Raw genomic sequence first — 16058 nt, 5'->3', positions numbered from 1 at the left:
TTTACAACCACCTTGTAGTCACCCTTCTTTACATCTCTCTCCAATCTGGCTACAAAGATGTTATTGGAGGCCATGTTGAAACCCTTCCTAATTGCAAGTCAAATAATGTCCATTGCTCCCTTCTCATCCTCAAAGCCAATTGTCCAGTTATCTCATAACAGAAGGAAATCAGGGTTGTCAAACTTGATAACTTTACCCTTGATAAATCCACACTGGCCCAAGCAACTTCTTGTCATTCACATACTTGGAAGTGGTTTGCAGGGAAATCTGTTCCATAACCTTCCTGTGGACTGAGATTAGATTGACTGACCTGCAGTTCTTTCAACTCTACTTCTTGGCCTTGAAGATGGCTGTGACACTTGCCTTTTTCTATTCATCAAGGACTTCCCCCTGAAACCAGTTCTGGACTTCTTCCAGACTCACTCCTCCCAGTTCCCTGTACACACACATCTCCCCACTCTCTACACTCATCTTGGCCATGCTCTTCACTGTAATCCTTTCTACCATATTTTGCATCTCTATAGCTGCTGACTGTTTTCACACTGATGCATTGTAGTATCCTGGTATATTTTCTTCCTTCCTGGAAGAAGATCAGTGATAGAGAAAATAATGAGGGAAGGGAATCAGTCTTGAGGACGCAGGAAAGACATGAAAAAGAAGGAAAACCCCATATCCACCCTGAATATAAGAATATCAACTAGAAAAATCTCGTACAGGGTTCTGACAGCAATTTGCGTACTCAGGCCTCAGCTAACAATGAAACAGAAAAATACAGGCTTTCAAAAGGCTCCTACTTCTAATGTAGGGATAAACTAGACACTAAAGTAGGGAGTTTTCCTGTTTTGAAATGGATAGTTTCCAAATAGGCTTGTTCTCAGGAGCTGAACAAGGATGCTGGGCTGAACTGCTCTATTCATCAGATCATCTGAGCACAAGTCTTTAAGAAAGAAATACCAAGCACTGCCATTTCTGTGTGTATCAGCATCTTTGTGATATAACTCCTCCTTTAGGCGGAGGTCCTGGCAGAGGCCCATCTACATCATGACTGCATTCAAAAACTCGTAAATCAAATTATTTAATTGATCCACAAAGAGCCAAGAAAATTTAGTTTTTAATGTTTGATTTTCCATGTCAGTCATCCAACTGAAAATCTACCTCACTGAGACAAGCACTTTGTTCTCCTGTTTAGACGTCAAAAGCATTAAGAGGTTTCTTCACTGTATTTGCCAATCCTACAGGAAAGGCAATATATACAGTAAATGTGTTACTGCCTTAAGGAAAGAAACCAAAGCTAGCTATTATGTCCAAATTCTCAGTGTGGAAACTACAGTGAAAGGAAAGCTTCTACAGAAATCAGACGACCTCATAAAACAGAGGCCACTGACTGATCAACCTGTAATAACTCTGACCTTTGGACTACAGCTCACTTTTCCCTGGCCAAGACAACCCTCACCCCGTTTCCTGTTGCTACATGTTTTTGAGAAAATGTAATGACAAGTCATTAGAAATCTAAGCCCTTCCATATTTCCCTTCTACTCAGTGCAGGAGAAGCAGAGGCAGTAACACAGGTGTCTTTGTAAAAACTATCTGTAGTGACTACGTGGGTAGAATGAAGGTCGTTCTCCACAATAGACACATTCTTGTTTTGGCAACGCTCACAGTTTTAAATGTGGTTTTAACTTCAATTTAAGTTGGCTGGTAGGCCTAACCTCCAAAAACATCCACACCAGACAGTCAAGAAAGAGGTTTCTGGTAAAATAAGATTGCTCCTGCGAAATACTGAGGATAAACCCTACCTGATGTCATCCGTAATGATATCTGCATAGATTTTTAAAGACAGGACAACCAACATTCTCAGAAGGACTTTTAAGCAGTCACTTGACACTTAACACATTTCACACAACAGCCCTCATGACCAAGGGGAACAAGGAGAAGTATACAAAAAAAAAAAATAAATAAAAATCATTGTTCTAATCTAATGACACAAATATCAAACTATCTAAAAGGTTCATGTAAGGCTGATGGGAGTGTTTAAGGTATAGAAGCACATGCCTTAAATGATACTCCCATTGGCAGGAACGGGATGTTCTGGAAGACAAATACAGGCCATTTTTTGAAGTTGAGAGTCTTTTGCAGAACAACAGGAACCTGCAGAACCCTGAATCCTAAGCAAGTTAATAACAACCATCGGCTCCACACTAAGCATGACAAGGAGATCCCAATCAAGTTGCTACTGCCTGTTTTACATGGAAAATCCACTGTAACAAATACATGTGAAAAGACCTCTCCTGTGCTTCAGCAATGCAATTTGGTGATGTGCATTCTACAGATGTTCAGAAGAACCAAGTTCTTCAAATACCTCTTTAATATGTGGAAATGGGTATCTGTCAGTCATCCAAGTATTACCTAGCTCCTTGAAATCCAAACATAGATGAACAGCCTTGCGTTTTCTCTCAGTCAGATCTGTTCAACAGAGATTTCTCCTGTAACATCATTTTAGGTCAGTTTTTTTACACCCTAGAAAATCATCATCTTTCACTGAAAACAGTAGTTAGCATCATTTCTTTCTTGGTTTTATTTTTAATAATCTGTAAAACAAACCTCATAGCCAACTATCCCCTCTGAAATATTTTCTAAAATAAGCAGATCTGAAGCCTACATCACAGCTGTGTCTGATGGTGCTAGGCCTGTATGCCCATCCCTAAATTTATGTTGGGTGCATTACTGCTACGCATTTTATAGAATACACGCAAAACATGAAACAAAAGTCACATTTTCATGCAGGAAGTTTGATACCTCAAGTAGCTACTACTTATAGCCTGGGCTCAGCAAGAAGCAAACACCATCTAAAAGAAAGTAAATTGGTCCATACAGAGGCTTCAGAGCCAGCATCGAGCACTAATGCAACAGCCTGGGCAAATCCTCCTGATGGAGCTGTAAACATTTTTGCATATGCAGTACATCTAAGATTACTCCCCTCCATTTCCATGTCAGGAATCCTCTGGCATAGCAGCTACCTGATGAGTAGGTGCAGTTTTATGAGTTATTGTGGCCAAATGGCCAGTCATCAGGACGCGTCCTTCAAAAGACTGCACTGCACCAGCAAGATCCATGGTGGCAATGATTTTTACCAAGTGTCTTAGGAGTTCACAGAACTTTGTACTCTCTGATTTTGTCATGCTAACTGTCTGTAGGACATACTTATGCTGTATATCAGAGTGCTTGCTCTACTTTTAACTTAACAGGTTCTCCTCTGCCATGGGGACCCTTTCTAGATCTCCCTCACGGTGGTTGGTAAGGTGCTCAGGAACCAGATACCTATTCACCCCAGATGCTGCCTGATTTATTAAGATAAACTAGAATCCACTCGGTTTTCCTTAAGATAATCCGTCATGTTTTCCACATTTTTGTAACTTTCTGCTTATTATCCACTGAGCCATTTTTGTGGTGAATCAGGTGGACAGCTAAGGAAAAGAACTAGGACAGCACACTGGAAGTTAAGCTGCTGCCACCTCCAAATGAGAGCCTTCTGTGGCTGAAGCTGTGATTTAAGACAGAAATAGTGGACATGATTTCATTTTTTTTTTAAAGCTGATTAAGAAAATAAATGTATTTTGAAATGTTCAGCTGAAGCAAACTGAAAAGCATTAGTTTTCGCTGTTTGGCTTTTTCAATACTGCAAACTTTCAAAACAACTCTAAAAACGTAAGGGAATCATTTCTATGGAGTTATTTTAAAACCGGAGAAAAGATGGAAATGTCATAGTACAAATGCTGGATGGTTTCAATTTTTCAATTTTCATTTTGTATTTTCTTTAGAGAACATTTGAAAATAGACAATATATTTTCTAAGCATTTAAACGTCACAAAACGTAAGTGCTTTGCCAAAATAGGACCACGTTCAAAATAATTCTTTTTCCACTCCTCCCACTCATTCTAAATATGGCTTTCCTTTTGCCATGACCTTCTGTGATTCGGGATTACATCTATCACTATCTTAGGTTTCCAGCTATAAAATTTCCCCGCTTCCTCAGTTACTCAGATTGTAACTTATTTGAAGCAGAGACTTTTTTTATTTTTTTCAGTATGTTTGTTCAGAGCCTGTTGGCACTAATTCTTGACCTTGATGACAGTCAGAAGCAAATAACAATCTCGTAACATCCTCATCTGTATGAAAAATTAAAATTTAGGTAACCTGTATTTATTTCTCAGGTGAAGAACAAGCAACATATTACCAGATAGACACATATTAATAATATGTTCATCAAAAACATACAGAAGGTTCAGAGAGAATTAATTTAATTTACAATACTTTTTTTTTTTTTACTTTTTTTTTTTTTTTCTGTCCTGTTTAAATTATAATAGGCTGCCTTCAATGCATGCATACCAGTAAACTATTGTGTGGCCCATACTGAACCACTGGGTAAGAACAAATCTGGGGGGATTCATTCTTTCTAACTGCTGAGCAGACGGTATAAATGTAACGTTAGGTAGTTTAAAAGGCGGAATAGATAGATATAGGCAGGAATAAAATTATTCCCTGGCAGCATGTAGCAACTCATTTCAAAAGTTTTTATCTGATTTTAAAACACTCTACCTTGAAAGACTGAAACTGGGAGAATTGCGTACATTAATCATGGAGAATTACATGCGTTAATTATGGAGAATTACACACACTCATTTTGCCATGGTCTTTAAATGTGAATGGTTATTCAGGGACTTGTAGATGACATTTAATTCGTATTTATTGCAAATGTGTAACAGCAAAGGTTGCACGTTTGGAAGCCATACAGCCGGGATCACAAGTGAAGGCGGAAACTGGACTGCCCTGTGTCTTGGTGCGGTTTGGTTTGGGTTTTCCATCAAGCATTGCTGTACAAACAGCTTGAATACACTGCTGTTTATACGGTACCACAGTGGCGCCGTTTTAATATGCCTGGATACGTTGTTGGGATGAAAACGAGCTTTTAAAATAAAGTGATTTTCAGTTCTGAGTGGGACTTTTTTCAAGTGGGACTTTTTTCCAGAGGGAGGACAGGAGGAAGACCTAAACTGCACACGCGTGTTGCACTCAAGTGCTTTAATCATACACTACCGGAGAGCCACCCCGCTCCTTCACACTTCCCCGAATTCTGGGGCCTTCTTGCGAATTGTTGTGACTTTTTGCGCTCCCGCAGCAGCGCAGGCCTCCCGCCCGCCAGTCCTCCAGCCCGCCTAGGCGGCACGGCACGGCTCAGCGCGGCGCTCTACCCGCACCGCCTCGCTGCGGCGCCCCGCCCGCCGCGGGTCACGCCACCCGGCCGGCCGGCGCTGCGTCAGCCGCACAAGATGGAGACCGCCGAGGAAGGTAGCGCGATCCCCGCCGCCTTCTCCGCAGCGCTCCCCGCCGCCCTCACCGCCAGCCGGGCACGGCCGGGAGGGTGAAGGGCGATCGGGAGGAGGGCGAGCTGCCCGGCCCCGGGACCGGCAGCGAGGGGGGGCGGGGGGGCTGACGGGGCTCCCCCCCCCCTCCCGGCTCCGTGCCCGTGCCCGGTGGCTGCGGGGGGCGCGACGCGAAATGGCGGCGGGTGGGGGGGGGGAGCGGCGGGCTGCCCTTATGTAACCGTAACCGTAACCGCCGCCGGTGCGGGGCCGGGGGGCGCTGCGGGAGCGGCTCGGCTCGGCACCGGGACCGTGAGGGGCCGCGGGGCGCAGAATGACCCTGAACACGCGCTGGGCCCCGCCGGAGCTGGCCCCGCAGCTTGGCGGGTGTGCGAGTTGCAGCCCCGGTCGGAATCCTGTCAGCAGCCCCCGCTGCCGTGCCTTTATTTCGTTATTATTTGTTTCTGCCAAGGTTAACGCCGCTGTTAGCTAGTTAACTGCTCAAAACCTGCACGGGAAACCCAAAATATAAAGCGACGCAGGAGCCCAGGTGGTTCCCTCTCTCTTTTACGAGAGATGAGTACATCACGTTGAAAAAGTTGTCAAAGAGATTGCAGTGATGTGTTTTTAATGCGTAGTTCCCGTTTTGGGGGCATTGCTTGACTTGAAATCAAGCGTTATGTTGCCTCAGCCCAGATGATGTTGAGGAACTGTGTAGTTTGAGCTGACAGTGTGGAACTTTCATAATAAACCAAAACAAATAAAGGATCTGCGGCATGCTTCTTAGCAGTGCGTGAGCTCTGCTTGCCATCCTAAGCAATAACTACAAATACGCGTTGCGGTAGCCGGATAGTTCCAAGGAAACAATTAGCATCTTGGCTTCTGCTGATGAGGCACCGTCTTCAGTGCAGCTGTTTATCCGCTGTCACTTATTTCCCAACTTGAGAGAATTGAAAAGGAAACAGCTGGGAAAACACAGTGGTTGAAATAAGTCAATGTCTTTGCAGAATGCCCATTGGGTCGTGCTGTAAACAAACTTGATATTTGTGGAAACGGGTGGTTTATCAAAATATTTGTGTGGTTAAAATCTGACAACTTCTAAAACAGCTGCAACTCTTGAGCCTCTTTAGTCCCTCAATTACGTGTGTTGATTAAATGAACAAAGTGACTGCTGAGATTTTGTGTACCTGGCATCTAGTTGTCCAGAAAAGCTGGTTTATAGCAAACTGTGAAGTGGATTCTCAGAAAGGACAAGTTGAGTTCCCACCATTCCAGTAGTTGGTAAATGCATCTCGGTGGACTTAAGCCAAAAAATGTAGTTGATCATTTGTAACAGGCTGTTAAACCTGGTAGCCTTTGATCGTATGTGCTTCAACAGGACATAATCTGGTGAACAGCAGCAAGACCAGGAAGAGAGAATGGAGTGGGGTTGTTAGTTACATTTTAGGGCATTGTCTTCATTAATTAAACCTTAGTGCTGTGCCCTGCACTTGGAGTTTAGACTTCTCTGTGTGTTTTTTTTTTTTAATATATTTAGTATATGCATTTATTATTAGTCTTACGTTTTATATTATACTGTTGTCAATGTTACCCTCTAAAGCTCAAAAATAGTAGTACTGAAAGGACGTAGGCTGTACACTCACAGTCCATAAATACTGCTAGAACATGGCGACTTCTGCTGGAGTTTCAGACTTCATTTCCCACTATTAGAATTTCATAGCACTTGCCAAAGCACCAGAGACTTCACAAGATTAGAAAGCTTTAAACGCTAGCAGCTGAAAAGACTTTGTGCCTTAAGGAAAAGGAAAGCCAGTCTCCTTATTGTGTGGCAGAGCCCCAGCTTCTGCTGTACATTTCCAATGGACTTTTTGTAACTGTTGGTAACCTGTTAATGATGATATTGGTTCATTGATGATGGCCCTTGGGTTTCTGGTAGGATTAATGGTTGACTGAGCTGTATTGTAGAGTTAGCAGAAAACTAACTGGATGGTGAGAGTTCAGAAAAGAGAGGCAGTTAAGGGTAGTAATGGGCAGCCCTAAGTGGCAGCTTCTTTGCCTTGGGCTTGATGTGGGAGCTGCTCCTCTATAACACCTGACAGCACCATATAGCAGCTTCTGCTGATGACAGGTACCCCTCCTTCTTTGTAGCTAAATCATTTTTTCTCTAAATAGCCTGATCTTCAGTTTTGGATATTACTGTGGTGAGCATTTCATTAGAGAATGGGATGGGCAGAGAAATGTTCTCAAAAAAGAACTGTGTTACCCAAGGACGTTATTTCCTGAACGCATACATGACTAACAGGATGCCAAGTGCGTGCAAGTAGGAAAACAGTGTCTGTTACACACTGGAAATCTCTCTGAAAGTTATAGTATACAGGTTGTAATGTGAGTAGTTTTACACATTGACCCTCAGCAGGGTTTGTTGATTTGAAGTTGTGTTGCTTAATGGTCCAGATTGTTACTTCTTATGTGTTAATTTAGATATATGAATCTAGAAGTTCTCTTATCCCTTGAAAACCTAAAATTTAGGCTTAACTTAGTTTAGTAAGCTAACAGAAGAAGGAAATCCTTTCCCTGATAAAGAATTCATCTATTTTCAGTAAAGAAAGCTCTGCTTTTCTCAACAGTTTCTGCTGAGAAAGCCAATGGACCATTAATGAGTGGGTTCAGGGAGCTCTGGGGGTCTGTCAGGCAATATGCTTTAAATTGCTTTCTGTCATGTCAAAGAGCATCCTTAAAGCAGCAATTTCATGCCAGTTTAACTCAGTGTAGCTGCTGATTCCCATGTTTTCCCTCTGCCCTGGTGTGTATTCGGTGCTGGCCCTAGTGCTGGCCTGACCTTTTACAAGGCTGCTCAACCTGTGAAGTTGTCAATTTGCCATGGGGAAGTAGCCCTGTTAAGAGTGCTGGAGGAAGGTGGGACTGCAGCGGCTAGCAGTTTGGTTTGATCCTGGCCATAAGCTGCCATGGGCAGTCACCTGGAAGCACCCTCTGCGAGAAAAAGGAATCCTTTGCTTCCTGGGGGAAACCGGGGGCTCGTGGTGTTTGCAGCAGCATGATGTTGCTTGGTACAGGTCTGGTGGAAGTACTCCTTGTGCATGCTTTTAGCAGCACCATTGTGGTGCTGAATGTGTTTCAGGTGGCCTTGTTCAACTTCAGTAGCAAACTTACAAGTTACCTATTTACGTTCATTATGTTTGGGTTGCTTTTCCTTTCATCAAAGAGCACAAAGGAACGTGCGTGAAAGGTTCAGTAGTGGTAAATGTCTTAAGTAATTGTTAGTCATTGGTAAATCCCTTCTGCTCAGCCACTGTTTAACTTGTTCAAAACTCAAATGGAATTACTCCATTTTGAATTTTATAGCCACTTGCAGGGTCATTATCCTTAACAATCTAGATGTTGTTTCAGATATTTTATTATTTCTCTTTTTATGGAAAGAGTACTCCTACATATCTACATATTGGTGTGTATATGCTAGAAATCTTAAATATATAAAAAGGCAGTGTTGTTGTTGTTTCCTTTGTTTTTTAATGAGATGATCAGGGAGATAATGTTCCTGTTGTGTTTTTTTTTGTTTGTTTTCTGGTTGTCTCTGAGTCTTGATGTCTTCCACCAGATGAAGTCTATCTTCCAGCCTTTTTCACTTTAAGTTACTTTGGCTTCATCTTGCTACATGGCAAAGTTTCTGTAGTGTGTCATTTGTTTTGTAAATGTGAGTTCTTTAAGCAGAAGAGTAATAAGCTTTATGTCCTGCTCAGCAGATATATGCAGAGTCTGTCGGTCTGAAGGAACTCCTGAGAAACCCCTGTATCATCCATGTGTGTGTACTGGCAGTATTAAATTTATTCATCAGGAATGGTAAGTTCTGTCTTTTTTTGTTTGTTCATTTTTTTAATTAAATGTATTAACATATTTCTAAAAACGGTACCTCCTAGGCGTTCATGTTAACTAGTAAGAAAACCCAATTTTCAGAGGCAATGCGTTAGTTTTAGTGTGGATTGTGTTTGATTTTTAACATGATGGTTCATTATAGTTCACAAAGAATTTAGTAATTGTATACAAAAAGGAAGTACTAATAGTTATATGTGTTTCAGACTACAGTTCTGCTCACACATCCGCAGAAAACTGTAAGCAGGCAAATCAGTATGCAGATTTTTTTCTATCTGCTTATAATTCTGAATGAAAAAGAATATCTGACCTCATATTAAAAAATAAAATGGACAAAATTTTGACGTATACGGTCAGTTAGGGAAATGCTGAAATGAAAACTAATTCTGGTCTATAACACACACACACATGCACGTGCTCGTTTTGAGTGTATTTTAATAGCCATTCTTTCATAAATACAGTGGTTTAAAATCTTCATTGTGTGCGTGTGTCATAACTTTAAATATGTAAGGATTGGTGTCCATGTGAGGATATATGCTCTGAGTTGTCAGCCTTTTCAATGACATACATTACTGACGATGTGCATTCTTTGTGTAAGTTATGTAATTGAAGACGTCATTGTTACTCATAGTCCATCTTTTTCACTTTTGAAACTTCTGTGGCCTAAATGGACTTAATAAGCATGCTAGTTTAGGTCCTCCTTGATAATACCAGTATTCTTTTATGTTTGAGAATAGAGAAATGGTGTGGGTTTTGTAATGGAGGGGAAAGGGGAGAGATGCAATAGCATGTATTAATGGGATCACTTTTTGTTGCAGCTTAGTTCAGTGGCTTAAACACAGCAGAAAAGAGTACTGTGAATTATGTAAGCACAGATTTGCTTTCACACCAAGTAAGTATGTTTGACTGGTACTGTTTTTTCAGAACTTCATGTCTTTTTCTCTTAGTACTTGTGAAGTCTTTTCATTCAGCATGCTAGATCCAAAGTAATTGTTTAATTTCTGAATTGGTGTTTGAATTGCAGCTCTTGTTATTGCAGACTGTTTAAGTAATACGATGCTTTCATAATGTTATGTGAGCCATAATACAGGTATTTTTTCATACCTTTCCTGACTGCCTCAGTCCCATTCTTCCGTAATCAGCATTACAGTGTACAATGTGTTTTCAGTTTTATTGATAAATTGGAGTGTTTGGGCGTCGAATGTTGAGGTAAAATCACAGCAAAATTCCAGTTTGAAACACAGATTTCCATTACCTTTTAAGTGTCTGCCTGGAACACCGCTTCATGACTTCTGTCAGTTTCACTTCAAATGGTTTTGACAGATAATGTAAACAATAATTACTTCACTTGCATTGCACTCAAGGTACCGTATTTACCCAGTGTTACATCACCTGTTATGTTAGATTCAGCTGAATACATTAGTCATCAAAATGACTACATCTCTAAACAGTTCCCAACAGGATTCTTAATTGTATTTTGACCAACAGTAGTAGAACTCAGCAGGGCCCTTTAGCCTTGTGACAGGCTAGGCTCATAATAATGAAATAGTATTGCCAACTTACTAACTGTTGAACAGGTAAAGTGATTCTTGTGTATGCTGCATATTTTTCTCATTAAGCTAATTTGTGCCATTTTATTCTTAAAAACTGCTGAACTTGGCTCTTCACAGTGCAGATGTATAATATTTTTTTTGACTGATGAGTGCCTGCACTGTAAAAGCAGTCTTGAGCTGGTAAAGATGTTGAGGTTTGAGTATTTTAGGCGTTCGGTACAATCAAAATAAAAGCTCGCTTTCAGTGCGGCTGGTCCCAGTTAAAAGGATCCGTCCCGTTCAGCCTTTAGCAAGGGTTTATTTATCTGTGTCACTCGCTGGTTGTTCCCCAGACTTAGCACCCTCAATTGGTAACGTTTTCTTCTTGGTTTCCCACATTGAACAAATTACAAACAAACAAACAAAAAGCTTTTTTTTTCCTACCAGACTGCACACGGTGGTAGCATATGTCAGGTACCTAGCACAGATTTCTCTGTTCCTCTACCCAGCATGTCTTGTTTCATCATTTCCCTCGCACATAAAATGCATGCAATTACATTTTCCTTAGTCTCTCTTATCCCTCTGCATTTGGAGGATAATCTGGATGTGCAGTTTGGAAACTGGATCTGCTTGTGGGATCTGGGAAATAGTCACAGATGCTGGAGGGAGAATGGCAAGGCAGAGATAGAATTGGAGTTGTGGTTGATGTATATGCCTGTCATCCAGAATGAAGATGGATCTGGCCTATAACTGTGCCAGGTTTAAAGCACTTAGCAGTTAATTCACCGTGGCATGTGGTGGAATAAACACATGTGTAATCAGTATCTGTTTTTCAACTGGCAGGCACTAAGTTGAGGAAATGTAATTGTGCATACATGTAATACGAGCAACTCCTCTTTTAGTTTAGCTTGATTTGCTTATTGAGGCTGTTGTCATTCTGGCAAAAATGATCCTTTGCTAGTATAAGAGAGTGTATGGAGTATTCATAAAATATTCCTGGTGTGTGTATATTCTTTAAGTCCCTCACTATCTTTCTGTAACATCTTGGGACTTCTTTAGTACCTGGTCTGCTGGGTTTGTTAGCGTTCGTAAGGAAGGAAGAAGAGAGTAGGAGGTTCAGCCTGCATCTTGGAAGGGGCACAAAGAAATGATTTTTCTTTTGAATAATAGCGTCATTCTCTGAAGTGTTTGGGCATGTAGGCAAATGGCCTGATTTTCAAATGCACGCTTTGAAGCTAAAATTTATATATTTTAAAGTTCATTTATTTTTTGCTGTTCTTCAAATTATGAGTTCATCCAAAACTATTTTTTTAATAGTTCTATTATTTTTGAATGATGCCAAGGAGTTTGTTCGTTTTTAACTTGTACATTTCCTTCTGAGATTTTGAAAAGCAGCTAGTCTATATTATTTTCCTCCCCACATGCATACTTTCTTCTTTGTGATGTGCTGGGATGCACTTTTCTTGATGTCACACTAAATATTCATAAACACTGATCCATGAAAAGTGAAGCTCTGTTTCCCATGAGGAGACGGTTTCTTTTCTGTAGAATGTAACATTAACATAAATATCTTCAGAAATACAAGTACAGAGGTAGAGTAGTCTGATGTTTGGCTACAGAGCTGGATGGGTTGATCCCTTTGCTTTCTAAGCAGCTGCATTGCTGATAAATGGTGAATATGACACTGCAAGCTTAGTATATAAAAGGTTGTAAAATGGAAGAAAGCTATGTGGGGAAGATGTTCTTCAGTTTATAGATCATAATCTGAAATAAGCTTTTGATTTATGCATGGAAAGTTACTAATTCAAGGATTGCATACACTTGGAGTTTGTTGTTTGTGTTGTTGTAATCCTAATTTGTTACTGTTCTTTCTTGCTTCCCACCTTTGTTCATATGTGAGAATCATAGAACAGTTGGGTTTGAAAGATCACCTCGTTCCAATCCCCCTGCCATGGTCAGGGACACCTCCCAGCAGACCAGCTTGCCCAAAGCCCCATCCAGCCTGGCCTTGAACACCTCCAGGGATGGGGCATCCACAGCTGCTCTGGGCAGCCTGTGCCACTGCCTCACCACCCTCGTAGTAAAGAACTTCTACCTATATCTAATCTAAATCTACCCTCTTTTAGTTTAAAATCATTTAAACTAAACAAGCCGTTTTAAAGCCATTTAAACAGAAAACAGTTACAAACATATGTAACTGTTAGTATAAAAGTTTGCTGGCTCAGGAACTATTTATTCCAGTGAATCGTTTAGATTGAGCTCCTGAGTGGTCATGTAGCAGACTGAGAGTCTCCACTTTGAATACATGAGGTTGTTGTTTTTTTAATTAATGCATAAGCCTTTATACTTCTTTAGATTGTCGTAAAACCTTCTGGATGTGACTAGCATATCTAGTGTAATGTGAAAGAATTCAAGGTTCATAGACTTTATGGCAAAGAAAAATAGGTATTACTTCAAAATTGTTAAAATGTAATTGTGTATTCATGTTCTTAAGTAGCTTATGCGAGAACATTGCTTAGAAATTGCATGTTGTTAGTTGTAGTACTTAATTTATTAAGCTCCAAACTGCTGGATTTTTGTATTTGCTTTTGTAACTTTGTACAAAACGATCTGTGAAGTGTTATATGATAATACTAAAGTGAGTGACCCATTTTCTTGGGCTCATTATCTACAGTAATTAAGATTTCATGGAAGGATATAATGGAATAATTCTTTTACCTGGTCGTTTGGACAGACTAACACAGTAGTCCATATCCTCAACCTGTCTAGGAAGTCTAGTTTGGAAAAACAAACTTGTGAAACATAAAATACTACACGCGGGTATGGAATTCAATGATCTGCTGACAGCTCCAGGGTGCACAATGAACATCCAGTTGAAATTCATGAGATCGTTAATTTCAGACATTTTGTTAGGGCTGTGGCTTGAATGAGAAGGGGTGACGTTTTTCTCATTTTGCATTGGGAGTCTGGAGCAAAGTCTGTGTGTACATCTCAAGAATGTAAAACGTACCTTTTTTCTCTGATTTATATAGGCTTTCATGATCAGGGCATGAGGATGATTGAGGTGGTATATAAATTACTTGCAAAAGTAATGGTAGATGGGAAATCTGTGCATAAGAAGACCATTGAAGTGTGGAGATTCTATGAAGTAGGCTAAGTGACAGTTTATCTAAGCAAAGTAAGATGTTCTGCTTTCTTCCATGCTGGGCATGCATCTGTTTAGGTTATGGGCAGATAAATAGGCTGACTCAGATGGGAAAAGAGTGAGAAATGAAATAGGATACAATTGCATTGTGACAGCTGTGCGGAAAAATAAAACTATTAAAACCATTTGAGCCTTCATAATAAATAGTGGTGGTTTTTTGTGTTTTTTTTGTTTGTTTTTGTTTGTTTGTTTGTTTGTTTTTGATACAGCATATGTCTGAAGAGTGTTGCTTTTCTTTATGCAGCTCTGCTTCCCTCAGTGAAAAGTAAGATGATGTATTGTAGGAAGAAACTCGTAGGAGGCATGAAATCTGTAGGTATAATATAAACTGGCAAAAAAACATTCAGGATCATTAATTCCTTCTAGGGAAAGCTTTGCATTTTCAGAATGCTGCTGGCCAACAGCATGAAAACCACAGATAACTTCCGTTGTATTTTATTAGCTTGTAATTATCATATATCTGAGTTCTCTGGAACTGTTTGCATGCTTCGCAAATCAGCCACTTACTCAGTTGTGTCAAGAGCTAGCCATAAATGGGGGAGATGAACAAGCTTGTAGCATGCTTAAACCTGCACAACCTGTTCTCATTCACTGGGAGTAAGCCCTTAGGACACAGGGAGATTCTTGGACAGTCGCTTTGGTATCAGTTTAAAACTGCTGATGATTCTTTTTTGAAGTAGCTTTGTACAGGGATTGTACTCCTGCTGCTTGTCCCCTTCTCCCCTCCCCCTCTTTTTTTTTTTTTTATAATGCAAGTAATAAATATGAAGGCTGAAGTTAGCTGTTTTTACTAATATTTATAATTAGTATTATGCTTTACATCATCATAAGAGTCTTTTTTGAATACCTGTATATGCTTTTATTTGCTTAGACACTGCTCTGATGAGAGCTCCTTTCTGTACTGCCCACATCATGGCTAATAATTTCTGTATCTCCTTGGAAGGAAAACTGTGTGTGCAGTATAGTTTTCTTTTGGATTAACTTCTGGTACTTGGAACAGGTTGGGAAGGAGAGGTTAAATGGAAAGTGTTAGTTTGTTTTATTTCTTGTTAAGTTTACTGGGAATTATTCAGATTATCCCTATTTTGTTTGTCACAACGCAGTTCTGTGGTGCTTCTACTATATAGCCTCAGAGGAAATGGGAATGCAAAGAATGCTTCCTGCAATAAATCCGAAAGTATCAGTCACTTTGGTAAGCTAGAGTATTGGGAATTCTTTTCCACTTTTCTGTTGTGGATTTTTTGCCATCTGAAATTTATTGATAGCCTGCTTCCCTCACAAGTCATTGTCTAATAATCATCTGCTTCCTTACTTTTGTTTTGTTTTGTTTTTCTAGGAGAAGGAAAATTTCTCAAGACTGCCTTGTATTTTTTCCTACTTTATTGGTGTCAATCTAGTACCCGTTATAAGATTACTGGCATGAGCTGGCTGCTTTGGAGAAGGAAACAACAACAACAACAACAAAAAAAAAACACCAAACTAAACAATGCACAAATCTAGTACTCTGCAAGTAAAATAGCTGTTATAATGCACAGTTGCGACCTAAGAGTCCAAGAAGCTTCTGGTTGTTCTCCCATGGCATTGACAGCTGAAAAAAGTTGAGCTAAAGCTGTGAAAATGCATGCTCAGCCAAAATCTGAATTGGACGCTAGAACTCTAATAGAAAAATGTACTGTATCAATCGTCTTCTAGTAGAGAAATCTTTCTCTGGAGGAACTGTGGTAAAATAACTCAGGAGGTTGACTTCTCAAACTGTTCTATGAAAGATATTGGGATGGGAATTAAGGGATGAAGGAAGGAATGGGAGGATGAGTATGAGAAGGAGATTGAGGAGGATGTAAATAGGGCAAAGTCTTGGGCCTTACACTGGTGGTGGGAAGTGGAATGTGGAGAGAAAAACAGATACAAATGACAGACACAAGCAGGGGGGATTGCCTGTGAAAATCATTGGTAGAAAGCTTCACTGTTACAGATGTTTGCACACTAGGGGTTCCTGTTGTGCTAGGAGTTTTTACATTTCAGCTACCTGAAATGTAGCTGAAATGAAGGTGTGATGTAGCTGAAATGTAGCTG

At 40.3% G+C, this 16058-nt stretch overlaps 1 protein-coding gene across 2 annotated transcripts in view; it reads left to right on the top strand.

Annotated features, from left to right (window-relative positions):
• The first annotated feature begins 5205 nt into the window (after window positions 1–5205).
• MARCHF6 (membrane associated ring-CH-type finger 6) overlaps window positions 5206–16058 on the top strand; it is a 47177-nt gene continuing 36324 nt past the window's right edge. Inside the window, exons 1-3 of one of the 2 annotated variants that reach the window (XM_035317422.1) lie at window positions 5206–5346; window positions 9119–9218; window positions 10067–10140. In XM_035317422.1, coding sequence (XP_035173313.1) covers window positions 5328–5346; window positions 9119–9218; window positions 10067–10140 — 193 coding nt within the window. In that variant the 5' untranslated portion in view covers window positions 5206–5327. The remainder of the gene's footprint in view (window positions 5347–9118; window positions 9219–10066; window positions 10141–16058) is intronic. The other variant, XM_035317423.1, reaches the window with a different exon arrangement.

The sequence above is a fragment of the Oxyura jamaicensis genome, chromosome 2 (assembly GCF_011077185.1).
Source record: "Oxyura jamaicensis isolate SHBP4307 breed ruddy duck chromosome 2, BPBGC_Ojam_1.0, whole genome shotgun sequence".
Taxonomy (NCBI): Eukaryota; Metazoa; Chordata; class Aves; order Anseriformes; family Anatidae; genus Oxyura; species Oxyura jamaicensis.
Note: the sequence above shows the minus strand (reverse complement) of the source record. Positions and strands in the feature narration are given on the sequence as shown.